This window comes from Prunus avium, chromosome 7, assembly GCF_965620075.1.
Source record: "Prunus avium chromosome 7, drPruAviu1.hap1.1, whole genome shotgun sequence".
Lineage (NCBI taxonomy): Eukaryota > Viridiplantae > Streptophyta > Magnoliopsida > Rosales > Rosaceae > Prunus > Prunus avium.
This window is the reverse complement of record NC_142290.1, coordinates 5,912,273-5,936,928: the sequence shown is the minus strand read 5'-3', so window position 1 is coordinate 5,936,928 and position 24,656 is coordinate 5,912,273. Positions and strand designations below refer to the sequence as shown.

Genomic DNA, 24,656 nt, shown 5'->3' with positions numbered 1-24,656 from the left:
AGAAATTAATGTAGAGTAAGGGTAGAATAGAAAAGAGAAAGAACAAAATTGATTAAAAAGTATTAAAAAGCAAAAAGAAGTGTAAAGTGGAGAAAAGGGGAGCGGGTAAATTATATCCCTTATTTTATTTCCCTATTGTTGAAGAGTTGTGGGCTGGTTGTATTCTACAAAAAGAGTCTACGATCCGACAGACACGAAAATACAGAGAAAGTTCGTTTGGTGACCGTACCTACCTAAGCGGGTGGGGTTTGAAAAATATATATCCTCTCACAAAACATTTTCTTTACGTTTTTCCGACCCAACAAAAAAAATTCTATTTTTGGTCAACATGAAAGTACAAAGTAAACGAATCTTATTCATCATCAGCATCCCCTAGAGCCTGGGTACGGGCCAGCCACCATTTTTGTGCAAAGCGTAAGCGTTGGTGATTTCTGTGCGAGCAAAATGGGGAGGATTGGTTTGCTTGTATCAGATTTCACAATGTCATTCATGTGGGTTTGGTCAGGGGTCTTGATTAAGATGTATGTTTACAACAATCTGGGGTTTGGCCATGAACCCACCGGTGAGATTATCAAATCTACTCTGTCCATTGTAAACATGTTCTTCTTTGCCTTGCTGGGAAAGATTACCAATGGTGGCACGTACAATCCTCTCACCGTTTTTGCTGGCGCAATCACTGGGGATTTCACCCGCTTCCTTTTCACTGTTGCTGCAAGAATCCCTGCTCAGGTAACCCAACGCCCCCTTTTCATGGGCTTGTCTTATTTGGTTGTTTGGTTGGCTAGATGCAAAACTTGAGGAGGGAAATGTTAGAATTTAGAGAGAAAGAATCTTGGGTTTTGATCTTTGTATGTAGAGTTGATTTTTACATTTTTTGGTTGCGGAACATCTAATTTGGGCTGCTGAAATTTGATTTGGCTTTAAATAGCGGTTTCTTGGTTATCTTGCTTTCCTAGTTTCTGTGATACATGAACAATTTGAGTTGTTTGAAAATTTTGAATTATACATGCCTTTTTTTTGTTGTTGTTGAACAATTTGAGATATTGGTTGTTCTTGTTTGTGTTCTCTATTTGACTGCTTTATTGAAATAGAAATTATACATCTTCAAAGTTCAAACAGATTTAATTAACTGAGGAATTGTTTTACGTGTGGGAAATGCCAATTTATGTCGCTTTCTGGTCGATTTTGGAATTTAGATAATCTCTTGACATATATTACAACAGACCTATTAGGGTGATACTCCATACAAGTCTCTAAATATGCCCTGCCTCCGCTCCTTTATTATACCCTATTAAGTAGTCCTTTCTGAATTATATTGTGCGTAAATAATTAGAATAGATGTTCTAGATGACACTAATGCCAAGAAACAAGTAGTTTGTATTTTTTTCCTTTAGAGAGAGAGAGAGAGAACGAAATTCTTAAGAAGAGTGGGACTAAAATGAAAACATTAGTTGGAAAAGAAGTGAACTGTTGATATGTTGTTCAAATTGGATAGATTTGATCTAAATAGTTCACCATCCTAAGACATAGTTGAAGAAGATGAACCACATGTATCTATGAATGCAACAATACAAAGGCCGATGAGGGAAGAACGGGAAGCAAAGAAAAAGTTTGTGCTAAAGAGAGAAAGAAACTAAATGAAACACAAGCAACGAGCCCTCATTTGTCTACTCGTTTTGTAACTTCTACAACTTCTTCCTGCATGATTGTAACCCTAAGGTATCTAAGGAAGGCATATAGACTGCCAAGTGCAGTTATCTTGCACACCCCTTGGTCTTCAGTGAATGGAGCTGTGGTCAAAGGAGAAGATGACCTAATAGCTTCTCCTACAACTCTTCCATGGCTACCCGTTTCTTTCCATTACTAGAATCCCCCTTTGTTTTAAGATTGCTGTCCTAGGAGGTTGTCTGGTGACACCTCTGACCCTTTCCCTGCTGCTCTCAATACTCCATTTTTTATGGGATCATGGGAACTCTTCCTTAGACCACCCTTCCTAGCTGCAAAGGGGCAAAATTGATTGATGCACCTAAACGAAGAAGCTTGGCTCCTCTTCTCTTCAGTCTCCCTAGGATTGTCTGCCGCTGCAAATCCTATTGGACCGTAGATAGCAATTTATAATGCCGTCTTATAACTCTTCAACACTTGAGATTGATAGGCCTCGAGAGAACGTCAATTAAGCTCGCTTTTGTTTTATCAGGTTCTACTTCCCAAGAACAGACTCTCCAATTCAGTGGTAAAAATCTCTTTCAAGAGTAATAAAGGCACATATCAAAGCCCAAATCAGAGCTCCTATCCCCTTTCATGACAGCTTTCTGGCCAAAATAGGATCCTTTTGTCCTCTATTTGGTTTCACATGCATCTAGAGCAGATTGTAGAAGGTGGAAAGTGGAATCCACTGCATGTTTTCAGCCTTCCTCTATGATTTATGGCTAAAGTGTAGCCTAAGGTACGGATACTAGCTTGGATAATTAATTGTGGCAAGTCATATCACTTGTGATCACTTATTTCTTCGTTCTCCTATGGCATTAAACTTATTCTTGAGGTTGTTTAGGGAAGCTGAACTGAGTAGGATAACTCCAGCTACATACATGTCTATTGTTTTGGACAGAAGCACAAGACTTTTGACAAGGGAAACAAGGCAAAAGCTTTATGGAGTTCCACTGTTCTTTCGAGTGTTGTGCATCAAGAGAGAAATAGGACTTTTTTATAGTTATAGAGTAGTGAATAGGGGTTGGAGGTTTGATGGGGTAGAGCTGGTCTAGTGACGAGCTTGACCTCAGAAAATGTCCTTGAAAGACCCCATGGTGTTTCAGACCAGACAGCTGCCTCTTCTCTTGTGCAGTGACATTGCTGTCAGATCTCTTTTGGTGACCTTTTACCATGGCAGTTGTTTTTTTCCAAATTCTTGGAGTCATGTTGTATGGTTCAATATCATGCACTCGTTGGTACTAGCTTAGATGGAAATTATTGACTACTTATTATGCTGTAATTGAGCTTTTGACTATGTAATTAAGAGTTGATTAACTGATTAGGCATAGATTATGGAATCAGACATGTTTTCCTAATTAAGCCTTGTGTCTATGTAGAACCAATGTGGAAAACATAGAGAACTAGGGAAATTTGAGAGTTCATCCAAAATGAAGAAGAATAAAATCAGAGGAACCGTTGTTTCTTTTATTTTCCAACAAGGTTTGAGTGAAAATACCAGTTGGACTATACTGTTACTGCGTGAAAACTATGATAAGGACTTTTTAAATATTAAAGCTCAATTACAGGTGTGATATCCTGCACTCCCTGGTGTTAGTTTTGTTGGAGAGTATTGTTATAAACCTGTAATTGAGCTTTGATTATGTAATTACGAGTTGATTGAGTGAATAGACATCGATTATGGAACAATGTACCTTTTCCTAGTTAACCCTTGCATGTACTAGTATAAATTCACAAAGAAAATAAAATCGGAGTTAAAATATCAGTTGAACTAAGCTGTTACTGCATGGAACCTATGATAAGGCTTTATCTTCCTGCTCCCCCTTTTGCAGTAAGTGAATAACTTTGCCGAAAACCATATGCCTTTCAGTTTCTAAACATATTATCTGTCGTGGGAGGTACTACTTGAAATGATTTTCCTAATTCCATATTTTACAGTGATGACAACTTAATTTCTCTCATATCTCTTATCTCTTCAGGTTATTGGCTCTATTGCTGGGGTCAAGCTCATAATTCAGCTCTTTCCTGAAATAGGTCTTGGCCCACGTCTGAATGTTGATATCCATCGAGGTGCACTTACAGAAGGATTGCTAACATTTGCAATTGTTACTATCTCACTTGGGCTTGCCAGAAACATCCCAGGGAGTTTCTTCATGAAGACATGGATCTCAAGTGTTTCTAAGTTAACTCTTCATATTCTTGGCTCTGATCTGACTGGTGGTTGCATGAACCCAGCCTCTGTAAGTACCTACAACAATTAATCATTATAAATGTATAGATTCCCATGTTGTTTTAGCTGCTGAGATCTAATTTAGAAACTTGAATGTATTAAACCTTATTGACTTATGTAGGTGATGGGATGGGCTTATGCTCGTGGTGCCCATGTAACGAAGGAGCATATACTTGTCTACTGGCTTGCCCCGATAGAGGCGACTCTACTGGCCATATGGACATTTAGGGTGCTAGTTCCACAACTAAAAGAGGAAAAGGTAGACAAGAAGGCTAAATCAGAATAGAGAAATTCCACTCCATTTCTCCATGTTAAACGGAGGAGCTAACATGTTAGCCTTTAGAAAAAGTGGACAATGGCTAACTTAGCCAAGTTTCTCCTGTATATGAAGTTAATTGTTTCCTTGAATTTGCAATCTGTTGATGATCTAACCTGTTAGCCTTCAGAACTTCATTTTGTGTGTTCAAACTGCCCCATTCAATCTTCCATTTATAAAGAGGATTTGTTTTTTTTGGCTCAAGGATATATAAAGAAGATGCAACACAAATTTGAATGACATTATCCACTGGGAACTTTATGTTCAACCCTTCGCTGACCATTGTTATCCGTTTAAGGAGAGAGATTGACTAAGACAGCAGAACAAAGCAGGTGGGAGATTTACGAAAATTCTCCGTCCTAACATGCTTGTTGCACGAGAAGAACCCATTTCAACAACATTCAAAATAAAAAAATCCACTAGATTCCGTATACATTGCAGTATCTATTTTACAGGGTAACATTTAAAAGCAAAACAGATTTACCAAAACTTGCAGGAAAGTTGCATGCATTATTCTAAATGCTGTTAACACTAGACCATTTCAATGCCCTCAACCTCATGACATAAAAAATGCTTCAATTATGCAGAACGGTAATGCTCTCAACCATCGCTTTACATATTCATTCTAATTGGGATCACAGGAAGACCTTTGAACTTTAAAACCCTACTGGTACTACTATGAGACGAATAGAAGAAACGAATACAGCGGCGTTTTTTTTTTCTTCTTTAAATGTATCCAGGCTTGCAAATTAAGCAGCATTTTCCAACCCCAACGAGACAGTCTTTCCTTGACTTGACTTCAAAGATGGGCATCATTACTCCAAGGTCTGTGCTCGTCATTGTCTAGTTATGCAACCCAGCTTAGTATGGCAGCAGCAAGCAGCTACATAAATTATTGTTAAATTAATGGGTCATCTGGCTGCTGTAGATAAAACCATATCCTTAAAGTTGATTAGAAACTAACAAAAAGAATACATATACACACCTGTAATCTGACATGCAAAATAGACCAAAATTGCTCAAATTTCTCAGTCAGCATCACCAAGTCCATCACTCCCGTCCCCTCTTTTGGATATAGGTGCAAAATGCGAGCTTGATTTCTTGGTCTGTGAAGCAACTTCAGCATTCTTTCTCAAGACGGCACCTGGTGATGGGTAAGGACGCTGTTGGAAGAGAGGACCCTGAAATATACCAGAAACATAACATCATCTAATTAAAGCATGACAGGGTTTCAAATTCAGTTCATTTCAAATGGTAAAATCAACATACAACAGGAAAATATTTATGTGCATCACTAGGAGAGAAAGGAAGCGTCACATTCTGATGTTGTTGACAATTTCAAGTATCAGTAGATACTCAAACATGGACAATATTCCCATGCATGGAGGTGTATCATCCATGTTGCATCACTCGTGAAATATCCATGCCAAATACATTTTTCCGTTTTTCCTATTTTCTCTTTGTAAACCATTGAGCTAAAGTTCATATATATTTACTGGCACATTATAACAAGATAATGAGACAAATTTATTGAGGCAAAAGTATTGAGTTTACTGTGGCAGTGGTATCAGCTGCTCGTGGCTGCACTCCTTTAAGGCCTACAACCCTGAAAATAAGCACCAGATAAATTTTACAAATATTAAAAGGAGGAAACAAAATAAAATATCACTCTAAAATGATCAATCAAGTTTGTGGAACATACCAGCCACCACGGGGAGCATCTGAATATGAGCTAGGGTCCATAGGATCCAATTCCTCATCCTCAGAGTAAGAACGTTTCTTACTTTCCCTTTTATTTCCCTTTCCCATTGGAGGTTTCCAATTGGACCTAAAAACCAAAAGTAAAATCACATCTCTTACATATAACGGCAGTCCAAGACAACTTCACTGCATTTAAGGTTCTATGGACACTTATGACTTCGTAGATAAAAGCAAGCAGTTACTTGAGAAAACCTAGCTCCATAAAAGACAGGTACCTCTGTGTGGGGGCCTTTCTGTCGGATTCTCCTTTGATATCTACAGGATCTTGGGTCAGGTGATTGTTAGGCATACTAGTCATCAAGTACTGGCTTTGTGGAAGATGAAGAACTCTGCAAGTGATAAAATAATCCAGAAAAACGAGTATCAATGCAATCACGCACACAAATTTGTATATATTGAGAACCACAACTCCGAGAGAGAGAGAGAGAGAGAGAGAGAGAGAGAGAGGAGAGATTTGTATCTGCAATGCTTTAAAACTCTTGTAGTAAAGGCATTGTCAACTTATTACAAATAGATTTACTGTATAGTGAACACTGACACACAAAACTTCAGTACTAAACATGTAAAACATGACATGCTTCTATAGAAAATTGGAAGTTCAGCACAAAATATGTTCACCATGTGCCATATATACACTTGGTCAGTAAAGTAAATCCACTTGGCCTCACATTGGGGAAAGGTACTGTACTCTTTGTTTTTTAATCCACATTGAGACATATTACTATGCAAATCCACTTACGCCAAATTTAATTTGGTATCAAAGCCTCAATATGTAAAAGAAAAAAGTATCTCTAGAAACCGCCCCTCTTCCACCGCTCTCTAGCTGCCAGTGCCTCTCATACCCCTTCACCCACTTATCTTCCAGCTTCTGCTCTCTAGGGTTTGCGGGTGAGAAGTATCCACTCTCATGCAGTTTTGAAGGGTAAAGAACCACCTATGCCCCAGGCTTTAGCTTGAGTTATTGCTAATGGGAGGATGAATACTTGTGACATGGTACAGAGGAGACCTTATTGTAGTTTGCCTACTCCTTAGTGGTGTGTCATATGAAGAAAGGATGCTGAAGGTTTGAAACATTTATTGCTCCATTTTCTGGTTCTATATTCTTTGTGGATAAGAATGTTTAGGGAGATCAGTTTGAGTAGGGAGATTCCAGCTTCTTGTAACACTTTATTATGTAAAAGGTTAATTTAGAGGTAGGATGAGGCGACTGGTGTTGGGGAGACGTGATTTGTGGGAAATAGTTAGATGGAGAGGAATAGGAGAATTTTTTAGGGTGCAAGGTGTGAGAAGGTGGATAATTTTGGAGACAGAGTTTGATTATGAGCCTCCTTTTGGGTTTCCGTTCCTTCAGAGTTAAGCAATTGGTCTTTTGATACTTATTCTTATTGACAGATTCTAGTCATGTATTTTTGTTATTTTTATTTTTATTCTTGTTGATGTATTTTATGTTTTTAGGAGACACCTTGTTCCCTTAGTTGTAACTCTTTTTTCTTATTAATAAAATTAATCAAAGTTGAATATGTTTTAAAAAAATTGAATTGGTTTGTCGTTACTTCAGTATTCATGAATCAACCAGTGGTTAGTGGACATCTTTTTCCTAGCTTGGGGGGAAGTATAGATCATTTTTGGCGCATGTTATTTAACTATGGATCAGTTCCACCAGCACTCCCTCAGGTATGGAGCTTATTTCTCCTGAACCCCAACAGGTATCTTGTGAACAGGGGAGCCATCTTACCTTGTGCAATGATTGCAGTAACCCCACATCTGAACAAGGCCTAGTCCCCATCCACCGCAACCCATGCATCTCTTTGTTTTGGATGATTCATCCTTCTCTGCTTGTACCTCGGCTGATTGGCCATCCCAAATAACATTAGCATGATTTCTAGAAGCCATGCTGTCAAAATGTTGAGATGCAAGTGCAACCTGCTCTGACGAGTTAGGGTGTTTCCATTGTGATACATGTGTCTTTGTATTGTAGTAATACTTGTGACCTGTGCATGAAAGTATGAAAGTTCTAAGTCTGAAAAGAAAATAAAAAAGAAACAGAATGCAAACAACTTTAGTTATCAAATAATTTTTGTCAGTGTAGTCTGGTTATGTTTCACTACCACAACTTCATGAAAAATGTAAACACTATTTAGGTTCAAGAGCAGCTCTCCCTGGAACTTTATTGGCAAAATATTCTCGCACCTATCAAAAGAAACATACAACACATCACATCAACCTCCCTAAAGCAGAAGTGGATATCTGTTCCCCTTCAAAATGGTAAGTGAGACATGGCTCTACTTTGTCTGGCACTTGGTTTGCAATTTCCAGAAACAGGACTGGCTACTTGATTCTCATACAATGATTACCTTGTCAGTTTAACCCAAGTCAATGACTGTATGGGAATGACATATTTCCTTGGATAACTGCAAAATGTGGGTTCCTAACTCCAAAAACAGGTCTGTATCATAGATCCCCTTCCCCGGGGGATTCTTGCAATAATTACTTGACAATGATCGCTTCATGACTTTAGTAAAAAGAATCATATATACTGCAATAAAAGTAAAATACACATAGAAGAAGGCTATCATTATCGCTCCCATCCTCAAGCCCAATCTCAATCTCAACTTCCACTACCATTACCAGCTATGCCTGAATCAAAATCCTCTCCACCACCACAAACCATTATTTGCACAACCCCCCTTTTTCTCAACCTTAGATGTTCAGAACTCCAACCATAATCAATTGCATTTGTCAAAACCACAGCAGCCCGAGCCACTCAAAACTCCAACCATTGTCAATTGCATTTCTCAAAACCACATCAGTCCAAGCCAAGAGAGGGAAAATTCTTGGATCACCCAACACCACTGCCCAATCTTTGCTGCCCTACCAGAAGTCGGTGATCCTACCACTAAACCCAATTATCATTGCATCCTGAGAACAAATTGAATATTTTTCCTCTCCCCAATGTTTAATTTAATAAGAAACAAATTTTACTAATAAAGGAAATTATACAAGTGAGACGAACCAGATGTCTAATCAAGTTCAAACCAAATATGTTACCCAGAAACATAAATGCAAATCACTATTAGATCAAAGCTCTCCCTAACCAAGAAGAATAACAAAAAGGATTCATCTTTAAAATGTTTAAGATGAAGAGGCGCTAAATATTTGGTTCTATTGCAAAGTAACTTCACCCCTTCCTTACCTTCACAGAACATTTTATTCGTTTCCAAACACAAGAATCAAGACTGCAGACCACCAGAAAGTAACTGCCTTTTTATAATTCCCAACAACAAGGCAACCCCCCACCAACAAAAGATAACACCTACTAAAGAGTAACCACCTTCTTGTCCTTGGAACTGTTATCTTTTGTTGGAGGGTGCTTCGTGTGAATAGTCCCAGCTCCCTTCCACGGAAGAGCATTTCCTTTTCTATAGTTCTTTACCTTTCTCTTTTTCTCCTGCTTTTCTTCCAAACTTTGAACTGCCTCTTATTTTTTCTTTTCTTCAAGAATCTCAAGCATCATTTACTATCTGAAGGATATAGGAAATATATCTGAAGAATATGTGAAAGAGAGTGGCACAGAGTGTACTGTTTTATAAATCCTCCATCTCTCTCTCTCTCTCTCTCTCTCTCCCTCTCTAACAGACTCTTATTTTTTCTTTTCTTCAAGAATCTCAAGCATCATTTACTATTTAAAGGATATAGGAAATATATCTGAAGAATATGTGAAAGAGAGTGGAACAGAGTGTACTGTTTTATAAATCCTCTCTCTCTCTCTCTCTCTCTCTCTCTCTCTCTCTCTCTCTCTCCCTATATAAATATGTACACATATATATACAGAAATTCTCCTCTGCGGCCATCCGGACGTTATTATCGTGTGGACGCTATGTATTTTCTACTACCCTTCTCTGAATGTGTACTGTTTTATAAATCCTCAATCTCTCTCTCTCTCTCCCTATATAAATATGTGCATATATATATATATATATACAGAAATTCTCCTCTGCGGACATCCAGACATTATTATTGTGCAGATGCCATGTATTTTCTACTACCCTTCCCTGCTTTTCTCCCTGTTTACAATGTCATCCGCACAATAATAACATGCAGACATCCGGATGAGAGAATAATTGTATATATATAGTGCGGCTCTCTGCAGGAATTTTGGCCTTCCATGTCAATAACATATTAATAATGTATTGCTAAAATATCAATAACATGTCAATAACTGGTCCATACGTATATTTAACATGTTATTGGCATATCAATAATCTATTGACACATTACTGACATATTATCGATATGTTATTCATACATCTGTCCCTTAACATCCTACAGAAAGAATCTCACGATATATAATACTATATCAATATAAACAAATTTATCCTTTTTTTTTTTTTTTTTTCACTAAGGTTTTACTACTTTTTTGTCATTGACGGTCATTTACAAATGGAAACTGAAACAAGAGAGCCAAGTGTAATTTACTAAGACTAAAGTGCTATTTACACATCCACAGTGGATACCAGTGACTTTGTGAAATCCCTGGGATGTTGATGTACTTCTCTCAAAATACACATAGAACATATTTGGCACGCATACCTGTTGTTTCATCCAAAGCCTCCACCCAATCTTCTGGAAGAGATACAGGTGATGGAAGTGGTGTAACAGAAGATGTCTCAGCAGGCTTTTCCCATTGACTCTTGCCACTGACCTCATTGTAATAATACAAAACACCACTTGCAGGGTCTTTTGCCTCCACCTAAAAAGTAATACAAGAAGTATTAGGGTAATAGCAGCATGAAAGAACACAACATGACATTTTAAATAGACTACAATTTTACTAATTTCAGAAATTTAAATTATGGGCTCGTTCTATTTATGTGTGTATATATGAGCCCCTGTACGCTAGCATATCATGTGCACTTTTAGCTAACAAGAATGAGCTTATCTTATTTGTAACTTGTTTGCATTCGTTAGTCTTCAGTGATGACTCATAGGAACATGTCATTGTTTTTGTTAAATGAAACAAATTTCAACTATATTTTCCATGATATGGTCTTTGCACAACAATTCTATCCAGCAGCTAGGAGAACAAAATACCTAATAAAAAAATAAAATAAAACACAATTATATCTCACAATACGCACCCATCCAGGAGGCAATTTCCCATATTCCGTCTGTTGAGTTGAACTACTTTTCAACTTCTGAAATTGAAAGGTACAGGTTAATCAAAGGAAAAGAGATCAACTGAGAATAACAAACGGAGGAAGTCTAACGTCATAAGTTGAGTAGTCCACAATAGAAGTTAAAGATATTTCAGAACTCCAAAGCTTTTTTTTTTCTTTTTCATAAGCAGTGTAATATTTATGAAAATAACCAATAGGGTACAAAAAATTCATTAAGAAAACCAAAAGGGGACACAATCTTCTTGTACCTAGGAGGTTTATAAGAAAGGAGCAATAAATAAAATAGGAGAAACTGTCTTTCCAATAAATAAAAAGAGAAATTATATATTCAAAAGAGAAAATAAGATAACTTGAGGACAAACTCAAGTTACCCACGGATAAAAAAAGATGACTGGCGAAATAAACTAAAACAAGAATTAGTCAGCTTGCCATATCACAACCTAGGGAATGAGCTTGCTATATCAGTATAATACCCCAAAGAATTAGTCAACAATGGGGTTCCTTGTAAAAAATTTCCTTGTACTCTCTCTAGATCAACCTAATAAACAACGAACTTGAAACTTAACATACTTGCACAATGCACAAAATATTAGCTTCAGAACATCCTCACTCATAACCCTCTTGTCCTTGTCAAGGCCAAACTTACAGTGAAGTGCTCCTGAACCCACATAGTGGTACCAAGCAGTGTTTTCAAAGGCCAAGGCGTAATGCGAGGTATTTTGGCACTTGCAAGACAAGGCATAAGCCTCCCAAAGCAGTGGGTTGTTGCGGGTTCAACGGAGAAAGGGGATATATGGAGTCTGCCAAAGTGGCATCTGCCTCTTATGCTATTATGCAAAAGCCACACACTACCGGAGCAATGCTTACGCCTTTTGAGCATTTATCTCAACAGATAGATGTCTGGGGCATTCTGCCTCTGCCTTGCCTTGATGCCAGCTCCTAGTTAACACCTTTGAAAACACTAGTACCAAGTTCAGTCTAACACCATATGTCACTTTTTTTATCACCCCCAATGACTAGAGAACAGTTGACACTCATTGAGACCAACCTAGGACACAACACATATGAGCCTCAACGCATTCTTTCACATACAAAGGAACGGGACTTGGATATCCAATCAACCAACAAGAGGAGCATTTTCAAAAACTCCATCCTGAACTCGCACAAATAGATTGAAGAACATAGCTTCAAAATAAGATTTGATTCTCAAAACAATGTAAAACATGTTCGACAGTGAGGTGAGAGAAAAGGTAAAAGCGTGGTAAGGGAAAATTATTTCCATAGCAAAAACTTACAAGATTGCTTTTGCTTGAGTCATCTTTAAGAATACCCCTATTTCTCAACTTTTGCTTAAGATACTCTGGCAATTCTTTAGCTGGAGACTTCTGTTTATTGTCAGACTCAAAATTCTTCTGACCCATCTCACTATTTCCAACTCCCAGATTTCCTAGGAAAACAAACAAGAAAATGCTCAATTTCTACAGTAGACAATTAAGAGAAAATGACAATGAAAAATATTCTTCAGTTTTGTCAATTAGGCTTACTAGGTGTAGTAACATTAGGTCCTGGAGCACTGTAATAAGCACCTCCTCCTGGTACACCATAGCCATTACCGATTTCTATGTTACCTAGTATGAAATCAGCAGATGGAAGCATTGTTCAGATTAACTCAGAAAGCAAGACTAGTTATTTTGTTGAGTAATTGGCATATCAAATATGGCGAATGACATTAAACATGATCTATAGAAACAACATATAACACCTACAATTATGGTTGTCTCAGTCGAGCGAATATTTCACTTAGCAGTACATTTTCCTCTTTCTTGTAAGCAATTATCTTCACATGGTTTCCAACCACACCAAGAAATTTCGCCAGACCACTATGAGCTTACTGAGCCAAAAATGACCTGGATTAACATGAATAAGGATTCCTAAAACATTTGAAGTTTTCCACATGACATGTAATTCAATCGGGCAAACTTCTCGTATCTATTTTTAATTTTACCAAGGTTTTATTAATTGTAAAAGAACAGCCAAATCAAGCTTTTTTCTCCCAGTTCAAAAAGTAACTTTCTCCTCCATTTCAGATAAACATACACGCTGATTGTTAAATCACATTCCATCACTGTAACTTAAACCTTTTTTATTTATTTTTAAAGTGAGCATTAGGATACCGATAAATGTTTTCTTAGAAATTGCATGGAAACTTTAATGATGACAATTCTAGGTAAGCTTTATATATAGAATATTGTTGGGCTTTTCTACACACCTTGACTAAAGGTGCCTATGCTTGCTTCCAATTCCTTATTTAGTACTTCTATGCTTCTCCTTTGGGTCTGCAAATTTTATCAGTTAGCTGTATTACCCACCATATATTCAGCCACATATAGACAATATCCTGTCAGAGAAAAGCCAAGGACTCAAAAATCACCAGTTCATTCATTTTTCTCATTTCCAGAAGCTTCCATGGAATTCTCAGTGTTTACATACATATTTGAGTCGGCTCATCCGTGGGATTTGTCAAATCTGCCAAAGGTTCTTTCTTGTTTATTATAAGAAGAAAAAAGTTTTGGAAGCTTCTGGAAATGAGGAAAATGTGCCGCAAAATTTTGGAATCCTTTCCAAGCTTCTTTCTTGCAAAGGACAAAAGAAATATCCTTGTTTTGGATTCCCCATCCAGATTACGCCAACTTTAAATCAAGGCCGTCTTTTAAAAGACAATTTTCAGAGTGAGGACTGCTGCTTAATGGAAGCTACAATGAGTGTTGTTTAGGCCACGATTGGTCTCGCAAGAAACCCCACAACAAATGGTAACAGGAAGCTATTCAAACATGATGAATACAAACAGGATAATTTTCCCACATCACAAGACAACAAGAATAGAGGACCCTCTCTCACCTATAGAATCTGAGTATTTAATCATGTCTCTTATGCTTCAGCCAACTTCTTGTAATACGTAAACACTACATTATCATAATGAGAACTCTTTAACCCTGTGGGCATAGCCTAACTTGGGTGAACACATATATCTTCTGTCCTGTGTGAGTGATTTAGTCTACCTATCTCCCGTCTCAATCTGTCCATCTCACCTCTCTCGTTGATCCATTTAAGGAAATCAACAATTTGAATCCTGGTTTATTATAAAAGGCAGCTTCAAGTCATGCATCATTTCCACATGCACAACGTCCTAAGGGAAGCTACTATGACTCGAATCCTACTTTATTGTGAAAAGAAACTCCTTCATCGCGTTATATTCTTTTTATTAACAGGGGGCAGGGAATTCGAACTTGAGACCTCTTCCAACATTGGAAAGAGAAATACCACTAGACTAAGAGCTAGTTCGTAACTCTTCCATTGAGTTGAAAGGTGAAAAAATAGAAGCTGTTAATAAATCAGGATGGAGATAACTTCTTGGATTGACAAACAAAGGAACGGTCTCTTGTGGCATATTCGAAATAGCCCCACCCATGTGCATTCCATACTGTTTTTCATTTGCCTCACAGGAGCTTCAAATATATAACATTTCATTTCACTGATGTCATAATGTTCCCTGTTTTCATTAAGAGGTTGTTTATTCCTCGTTAGACACTCCTCTTGTTTTACTAAAGAAATTTTTTTAACAAGAACATAATGTTCAAAAGAGTTGGCCACAGAAGTAACAGAAGAAAAAAAGGCCCAATGGTAAAGGAGAAAGAAGGAACGACAACCATTGTACTGGGAGGCCAAACTTCCAATGCTTTGAAAGCAGGTATCACAGTTTTGAGAAAGGGAATAACAGTACATGCCAATCATAAAGAAGAAACTTTCTACCAACCTTCTCCAGTAAGGGTAGACTTCCCACGTTTTGAAGCCATTTGAGCTCGATGTTCCGTGGTCATCTTCAGTAGATGCTCCTGTAGCAGCACCGATAAGCAGAATGCACAAACTGATAATAATTTCAGAATAGGAGATGATATACTCAGTGAGCCTACCTATAAAGTTGGTTCGTCAACAAGACAAAGGCAAAACTCATTCAAATTACACACCTTTAGAGCGCTGGGATCAAGGCGTTCCGAGAAGACATCTACATTATCCTTCGAAGACTCATCCACACCTCTTGCTTCTCTAAAATTGCAAAAAAAAACCATCAAACTTAAAATGATTTACATATTCATCAATCCATCATGAAGAGAAGATTTTAGTGAAAGCAAATAAAAACAAACCTTTGACTACGTATGATATTTTGGGTAGAAATTTCCTATTAGGCAGACAAAGAGAAAATAATCACATAAGTTCAATAAAGAAATCAAAACATGAAAAAGGGGAAACAAAAACAATAAAGAGTCGTAAGTACTTGTTCATGCAACACCACATTTTGCGCAGCAGTTTCAATTTCGCTAGCATTTTCAACATGTATTCTGGAGCTTCTGGTGGGTGCAGGGAGAGCACCATGAGAATGTGTGAGGTTGTGCTTTTCATTGACAAGATGAATATCAAATGCATTATGAATTGATGAGTTAGCTTCTTGAGTGATATCAGCATTCTGTGATGAGCCATCATGTGGCTGTGTAAGTGGTTGGTGGAAAGATTGAGGAGCAGTTGTAGTGAAATTACTATACTGGGCTTGTGAACTCATCATACGAGGGTAGAAGAAGCCTTGATGAGGTTGCAACGACTGAACGCCTGGAGGCAGTGGCTCGTTTTGAGAATCCTCCATATTTTGCAATAATTTAGTCAGACTCGGAATGAATGAGTCAAATAAAATAAAACCCAAATTATTTTATGAAAAACTCGAAACCAAAATCCCAAAATCCCAAAATCCCAAAAAATTTATTTAACAAAACAAGCCCCCACTCCACTATGGTGTATCTGTCTGCTGCACCTGCACCAAAAGGTTTACTGCTTTAGAACATATCATCTTCACAGGCACTTGCATACATACACTAAAATAAATAAATAAATACATACATACATACATACATACATACATACATACAGACATACATAAAACCCACATGTGATATCGTATGAATGAAAAAGGCAAGCACAGGTACTTGTTATATGCAGACAGACAATCGCAAATCCAAGCAGAAAGCTTCAATGATTGGGTTTGAGTGCGCAATTCAGTGGAAGCACAGAGGTTTCAGGCGTAGCCCAGGAATTCGCTGCAGGTGGCACCAGTTTTGTCGATGTTGGAGTGCCCTGTTTTGAAATTTGAGGAAGAAGACTCGATGTGTGTTTGCTTGGACAAGGGCTACAAAGAAAGTAGGAGGATTGGCCTACAGACACACACGGAGCCAGGGGCTTCGTTGCTTACTTTGGGCCGACCGGGGGATATTAGATGACTTAAGGCCCAAGGCGGATGCGTGGGTGCCTAGATCTTTTTTCTTAAACTACCTTACCTTTTCTACCAAAGTTAATTATGATTATTATTATGGGAGCTGATTTTCCCACTCTCATTTTCTCAACTTACACTCCTTTCTGTTTTTTAAAACTTTTTAATCAATTTTATTTTTTTTATATTCTCTTTTTCCTACTCTACCCTTACCATTCATTAGGAAAGTTAAATAATAAATCAAAAATCAAAAGAAAAGAAAATATCTCTCTCTCTCGCCTCTTAGCCTCATCCATCCCTAAACCAAAAAACCCCAACCCCACCCATTAATCCCAACGTCATTTCCATCCTAAGCAATCACCAACCCCCAAAACACAGCTGCACTGGCCAGCCTCCCGCATCCATCTAACCTCTCTCTCTCTCTCTCTCCATCCAAAATTTATCAAGACACCCCACCCCCCTCCTCCTTCGGCGAACCAGCACCACCACAACCACCGGCACCTACACATCACTTGATACGAAGGCACAATACCAGATTCAACCCCAAAACACCCAGCATGTCACTCTAAACCCCGACCCCATTAGATCTGGCCTTCAACACCGACGATCTATTGGAGATGGATGCGTCGGGGTGGGGATGATTCTCTCGTGCACTCTCTCTCTCGGTCCATGTCGCTCTTACTTTCAGAAATCATTTAAAGATGGATGGGTTGGGTTCACTTTAATTTGTTTCTTGGAATTGATATGAAATTTTCTAGTTGCAGGTTTGATTATTTGTTTTGAGTATGAGTGATGTGAGTAAGATTGGGGTGTGGGGCTGGGATCGCAGTTTGGTTGCAAGATTAGGGGTCTGGGAAGGTGGGTGGGGGTGGGGGTGAATTGATGTTGAGTTTGGGTAGTTGATGGTTAGAAAGGTTGGGTGGCTGAGTTGGGCTGGAGGTAGCAGTCGGGCTGGAGGAGGCTAGGAGGGGAGAGAGAGATATTTTATTTTATTTTGATTTTTGATTTATTATTTAACTTTCCTAATGATTAAAAAAACAAAAAAACAAAATTGATTAAAAAAACAAAATTTATTATTTATTATTATTTTATTAGAGTAGGAAAAAGAGAACATAAAAAAAACAAAATTGATTAAAAAGTTTTAAAAAACAGAAAGGAGTGTAAGTGGAGAAAAAGGGAGTGGGAAAATCAGCTCCCATTATTATTAATTCTCCACTTTGGTAGAAAGGGGGTGTAAAAAAATTATCCACTTTGGCAACATGGTCTAGTCGAGTTGGAAAAAAAGCTACAACGAAGATCTTTAAAAATCTTAATATTCTGGAAATCAAAACAAAACTGTCACCTAAAAAAGAAAATTTGACAACCATACATAAAGATGTACATAATTATGTCATATCTGTGGGAGCAAATTTCCTCCAACGGGAATATTCGCCTAAAGATTCCTTCGTCTTCTTCGCACCTCTCTCTCCCTGCAAAACAGATCGGAGTTAAAGACCACACCCGGGGGGTGTTGGCCAAAGGCCCTCCGATGCCTAAGTTAGGATGGGTATTTCAAGGAAAACCGGGTGGCCGGAGCCGTGTGTGGAGGCCGGAGCCTTGTGTGAGGGAGAGAAAGAATATTGTGGCTAGGGTTTGTGAAGGATAATTTCTGCAGAGTTTCAGTAGGAATTTAGACGTACCTTAACCCTTGTGTGTAGCTAGGTATTTATAGGAGCCTCGGAGGCTAGGGTTTCAGAGGAATAATTCCCTAGATGGAAAGGAATTATTCCTCCCCGATTAGGTGAGATTTGATTAATTAGAGATTTGATTTATTTGATTTAAATCAAATCCCTAATTAGGGTAGGAATCAAATCAATTCCCATTTTAATTAGGTAATTGCCAATTTAATTGGGTAACTCCCAATTAAATTGAGTAACTCCCAATTAGGTCAAATAATCCCCAAATGGAAGGAATTATTTGACCTAGGGTGATTTAATTCGGTTCTCACAATATCCTTACTAAGCATTTGCTACCAAGTTTGCTTTACGAAATATATGCTGAATTGTATATTCATGCAGCTGCCAAAGAAGTTTTCTGGTGTCCTTAACATGTGATAAAATACTCCATGAAATTTAAAATATCAATTGAAACCTTAGAATGACCTTCAATAACTAACTTATTATAATTTAAAACCATGTTTTAACACAGAAATTTCAGCTTGTAATACATACACATAGCCAATAGGAAAAGAACCACCAATCTAAATATTTCAGTGAATATCTCTTGACAAAACCAGCAACTGCTTGTTTAATATTCTTAGGGCCAGTTTGGCAATTCTGTTATATGAAATAATCAAATATCAGATATGTTGTGAGTGAAATTAGCTATGAAAGAAAGCGGTGGCGTTTGGTAAATTTTTTTTATTAAAAATCATAACAGAGAGATGGACATAAAGACGAAGAAAGTTAATAAAGAAGAGAGAGAGAGAGAGATTGGAGGCTTACAAGAAGTAGAAAGCAGTTGATGGTTTGATTTAGAGTAAAAAGTGAGAGCGGCAGAGGGAGACAAAATGTTTATTTTGGGACGTTTGGGACATTTTATTTTCACATCGCATAAAATGTCTAGAAATGTCGCAAAAACAATATACATGATAACAAGTAAAAGGGTGTCAAATATAGTTGTGTGCAATTCATTTGCGACACTATTTACAACATAACTTATAATAGGGCAAATGTATTTGCAAGGGCAAATGTATTTGCAAGGGCCGCGTGCATTGTCACATTAAAGTGTTGCAACATGCCAATTTCTTGTAGTGGATGTTGGTACAATAATCAGTTTATTAGTGTTTGGTGAATTTTTTTGTGAATGTGCTGTGAGTTATGTATAATGACTAAAAAGGCCATTGTGTTGAAATGACTTTTCTTTTCAAGTGTGTGGTAAAAAGAAAAGCACTTTCACTTTCACTTATATATTTTTTGTGTTAAATACATTTCTTAATCATCACGCTCTAAAAATTATTTTAATCATAAAATAAATAAAGTATCATGTTGAAATTTAAATATTGGTCTCCAAATGCTCTAAACTAATGTTTGAAGTTAAATCCAACATATTCCATTTATAATAAATTTAGTGTTAATAATATGGTCATAAAAAAATTAAGATAGTCTTAAACATGGAATCATATACAATTTCTAAATAGATGAACTAATTAAACTTTTTTTTAACTCATTAAACTTTATAACAAAAAAAGTCATTACTGACCAACTTTTTTTGCTAGCCCCGAAATTCCCTCAGAAAAAATGTTTTTCCTCACCAAAATATGTTAACCGTTGGAAATATCCCATGAGGCTAAAATTTGTTTTTGACAAATGAAGTGCCGTTGGAACAAGTCTCTATTCATTGAAAATGTAATTTATTTTGTGGGAAGACTTGCCGCCAACTTTATTAACGACAAAAATATGTTTGTCGGAAATAGAATGATTATTTCATAAGGGATTCGCATTACGTCAGAATTATTTGACTATTTACAAAGAGAAATATATCCTCTCAGTAATGCCATTATATTTTCGAGGATATTAGGTGTAGTCGGAATTGAGTATATATTTTTGAGTGCAAATGTGTCGTCGGTACGTTTTCGGAAAAAGTTGGAAGTTCAATTTTCCATTGTAGAATAAGTACAAAAATATAATCAATACTATGTTGTTAGAGGAACTTTATGTTAGTGACTAATGATTGTCATCCAATTAAATTATGTAATCTTACACGTTAAAAGTTCCAAAGCTCAGTAAAATTGCCTATAGTGTCTATTATTTATTTTAGAAATAAAAGACAAACAAAATTGAAAATTGAAAACTCATCATAGTTGTACATAAATAAAAATAAAAGAATTTGATTGATACTGATAAGACAAATAACCCATCACACTCCAAAATAGGTAACTCAAAATAGCCAATCCAACTTAACTAAATCCAAATAATATGAGAGCTAATTACATAATAAAAATAGACAGAACAACCAAAAAAACTTAGACAATCCCAACTACATGAGAACTCATCCCACAATTGTAAGTTAAATCGCATGCCTTCTTCAATATATTTTATTATCTTCAACATCATTTTGGATGGCATGCATGCTTCGACTTTGAGTCTTTTCTTCTTGGTATAGTTTACTCTCATCATTAGTCATCTCATAAACATTTCGAGGATTTGCTTCCACCACAAAACTCCAAGTCTTATTTTAAATTATTTTCAAGTGGTTGCTGAGAGAGAAAGAGAGAGAGAGCTAAGAGGATTGATTGAGAGATTGACAGTCAAGAGTTAGGGCACATCAAGAGCAAAAGGGAAAGAGAGCGTGAATTTTTTCAGAGAGAAGTCAGTTCAAATCCAAAAGGAGAGGTCTAAGAATGATAATGGAAGCTAAGCAAATTTAAATCTATGCTCAACCACATCGTTTCAGCAAAAAAAATAATCCTTTTGTTACACTAACTAAATAAAAGACATTTTGTTTATAGCAAAACTAATAAAAGACATTTTGTTTATAGCAAAACTAAATAAAATACATGGATAAAATGAAAACCAGTGACCAATATTAAACTCCTCACTATACATGCCATTCTCCAACGAAAAAAATTCCTCCCTAAAAACCTACCGAGACAAAGACAAAATTCCTCACTATTGTTCAATATTTTTAAACAAAATTTCATAAAAAAGAGAGGCAATATTCCCATTTTGTCGAAAAAAATGGTGACACTTTTTAGAAAATGTGAAAAAATTGTGTGAGGCCTACTGCTAGGAAAGAATTCCCGCTAAACTTTTAGCGAGGAAACATATATTTCCTCGCTTTAATGATCTACAACGTTGAAATATTGTGTCACTGAAACCAACATTTCCTCGCTATGGCTTGGTTCAAAAGAAACATTCTTTGTAGTGAAAACTTGGGTTGCTTGACTTGAGTATTTAGCTTGCGTGTTGTATTAATAGTGATTATTCCATAACGATCTATCTTGTAACTTTTTTTTTTTGCGCTGTGTCATACCAATCACAATTGAACAGTACAACTCTATTTCCTTATGTATAACGAAGCTCAATAATATCTACTAAGATTACATACCAAGGCACATCGTCAATCAGATTCTCCTCGTTAACCATAACTCCACTGTTTTGTGTTTTTTTGGTCTCATCACGTTGCAGTGTATGAAACCTAAACCTACAAATATAATAACCTGAATAATAAGGTACTCATCTTCCATGACCTCAAGCCAAAGAAAGCATTTGCTTATTCGCTTTATCATCATTATACAGTTGTGTGACCTGCATATAAGGAAAAAAAAAAGTTTTAAATAAACATATATGACCGTCAAGAGTTTTTTCAATATAATATTATACCCTTTTAGAAATCAAGTTTGAAAATTGAAGCCTATGTGACTCCTCTGCAGTATCAACACTAGACTGCATTAGAATGTTCTTATGTTCTTTGCACGCATGACAATTTATGACATTCAAATTAATATAGTAACATATTAGATCTAAATAAATAGTAACATATTAAATACTCAAAGAATCTATAGTGTTGAAGATTTCTTACTACACAAATGGCAGAGCTTCATCACAATTTTGTCGGACATAATGAGTCGCAGTTTTATGAAGTTCAATGCTTATCTCTCTAAGTACATCTCTACCAAAAGCTTGACCATATGTTGAGAAAATAGAAAACTGAGATGTATCATATGACAGTTGACCTCCATGGTCATTTCTATCTCTTTTATTAAACTTAGTTTCAACTCGATGTAAATAGCGAGAGCAAAATATTAAACACTCATCTCTTAAGACTCCTTCGGAAATAGACCCTTCTGGATGAGCCTTATTAAGAACATAAGTCTTTAACTTATGTAGTAAAAACTGGAATTAAAGAGTTATACAACAACAATTAAACAAACTGTAAATAAAATTAATATTTAAACATTGAGATTACCTCTCCACAAGATACATCCACCTAAATTGCATTGGACTGGCCACTTTTGCCTCCCATACCAAGTGGCAAGTTAGGTGAATCATGATGTACAAAATGGTAGGAGGAAAAAAAATTTCCAACTTACATAGAGTAATGACAATTTGATTTTCAATAAGATTCAAGTCCTCTTCTCTTAATACTTTAGCACACAATTCCTTGAAAAAGTAAGATAGTTCAATTTCAGGCACACTTATATCTTTAGGCAATAAATCTTGCCCCACAAATGGAAGTAATCTCTCCAAAAAACACATGACAATCATGGGTTTTCATACCATAAATATTCTGTTTTTAAGCATTCACACATCAAGATAAATTTCCAGAATATCCATCTGGAACTATCAACTCCATTAACCATTGACATAAGGCTTTGTTATCATCATTTGACAATGTATAATCTCCTGGGATAAAATAGAACTTACCATAATCTTTTTCTTATAGATGATACCTCTATCTTACAACCAGTTCTTTCAGCTTAAGACGAGCATTTAAAGAATCTTTTGTCTTACCATAATTGCTCATTATTGTGCCAGTCACATTCTCAAATACATTTTTCTGAATGTGCATGACATCTAAATTGTGATGCACCAAAAGTGTTTTCCAATAAGGTAATTGGAAAAATATCGAATGTTTTTTTTTTCCAATTATGATATTTTCCAAACTCAGGTTTTGTCTGATTTTCTTATCCTTGCCATGTGTTATTTCTCTTAATTCATTAACTTCATTTCTCACATCATCACCAGATGGTCTCTTGGGTGCAAGCCTCATCTCCCTTGTATTATCAAATTAGCTTCGTTGATTATGCCATGCATGGTCAGAAGGTAAAAACCATATATGACCCAAATAGCATGTTTTAGACCCATGAGATAACCTATGATATGAAGTATCAGAAACATAATATGGGCATGCGAAGTTGCCAGACGTAGTCCTAGCTAGCATGTATGCATATGCTGGATAATCAGTGATAGTCTAGAGAAGTGCAGTAATTTTCCCTCAATCAACGGCCTCATGTATACATCAATTTCATTGCATAGAAGTTTTGGTCTAGGTATAAGTAAAGTCATGAAAACATAAGGCTCCTTCATACACATCCATGGAGGAAGGTTGTATGGGTATATGAGAACCGACCAAGTATTATGGTGTAGATTCATGTTCCCAAAAGGGTTAAATCCATCTGTTGCCAGACCAAGTTTTACATTTCAACGTTCAATACCAAATCACTTCTAAATATGATCAAACGATTTCCAAACCTCATAATCTGTCAAATGGATCAACATTCCATCTTTTTCGCAATCCTTAAAATGCCATCTCATATCTGCAGCTATCTTGGATGACATATATAATCTTTGAAGTCTTGGCGTGAGTGCAAAATATCTAAGCAACTTCTATGGAAACCTTTTACCTTTCTTTTTGCCACCTTTTCATTGTCTCTTCCATCCCGAAAGCTTACATTTAGGACATTGTGTTGCATTTGCATGGTCCTTATAATAAATGATGCAATTGTTCTTACATGCAATAATTTTCTTTGCACCATTGGTGGTTGTAGGTAACTTCTCACAAAAAGGAAATGCATTTTTCAACAATTGTAGCAAAATACTAAATGCTTTGTTGATGATAGTACCAGTTGACAACAAAAGACAAATTAGAATATGACTCACAACCAGAGTACAATGGTTGTTTTGCCTCTTCTGACAATTTGTAAAACTTGTGTGCAACTCCATTTGGATCTTGTGGACAACCTTCTTCTATTAAACCATGGATATCAGCATCTTGCTCCATATTGGTCACATAATTTCCTTCATTGTCACAATTAGTTTCATCATTTTCATCACTGTCATTATCCTCATCCTCATTGTGCAAATACCATGTAGTATAAGTCAGCTTGATTCTGTTATAAAGAAGATGCTTGTGTCCTTCATTGTCACAATCAGTTTCATCAGTTTCATCACTGTCATTATCCTCATTCGACTTAACATGCTTGTATGCATAATTAAGAAAACTTTCAACTCCTTCAAAATAATCTTCTGACGACCTCCTAAATTGCATCCAAGATTTATCAATGAAATAGAACATTAAGAATAAATCAATGAAACCAACTTGTACAAATGAGTAAATCAGTGATAGAAAAAAAAAATTGTGTACATAGAAAGGAAAACAAAGGATAAC

At 36.5% G+C, this 24,656-nt stretch overlaps 2 protein-coding genes across 3 annotated transcripts; one reads left to right on the top strand and one right to left on the bottom strand.

Annotated features, from left to right (window-relative positions):
- The first annotated feature begins 264 nt into the window (after positions 1-264).
- Positions 265-4,457, top strand: SIP2;1 (small and basic intrinsic protein 2;1). Its single transcript, XM_021966720.2, has 3 exons — positions 265-729; positions 3,687-3,947; positions 4,059-4,457. The coding sequence occupies exons 1-3, from the start codon at positions 445-447 to the stop codon at positions 4,221-4,223; spliced, it is 711 nt and encodes a 236-aa protein (XP_021822412.1). The 5' UTR covers positions 265-444; the 3' UTR covers positions 4,224-4,457.
- Positions 4,458-4,660: 203 nt separating this feature from the next.
- Positions 4,661-16,658, bottom strand: LOC110763837 (WW domain-containing protein). Of its 2 annotated transcripts, none has more exons than XM_088256144.1 (15): positions 16,186-16,658; positions 15,525-16,052; positions 15,394-15,428; positions 15,217-15,295; positions 15,006-15,084; positions 12,736-12,819; positions 12,487-12,638; positions 11,153-11,209; positions 10,605-10,764; positions 7,750-8,005; positions 6,230-6,343; positions 5,956-6,081; positions 5,808-5,859; positions 5,239-5,434; positions 4,661-5,136 (listed from the first exon to the last, which is right to left on the bottom strand). In XM_088256144.1, exons 2-14 carry the CDS (start codon positions 15,885-15,887, stop codon positions 5,282-5,284), a joined length of 1,710 nt encoding a protein of 569 aa, XP_088112270.1. In that variant the 5' UTR covers positions 15,888-16,052; positions 16,186-16,658; the 3' UTR covers positions 4,661-5,136; positions 5,239-5,281. The 2 variants fall into 2 exon arrangements, with proteins under 2 accessions (XP_088112270.1, XP_088112269.1); XM_088256143.1 differs by having other exon boundaries at positions 16,225-16,657.
- Between the last annotated feature and the right edge of the window lie 7,998 nt (positions 16,659-24,656).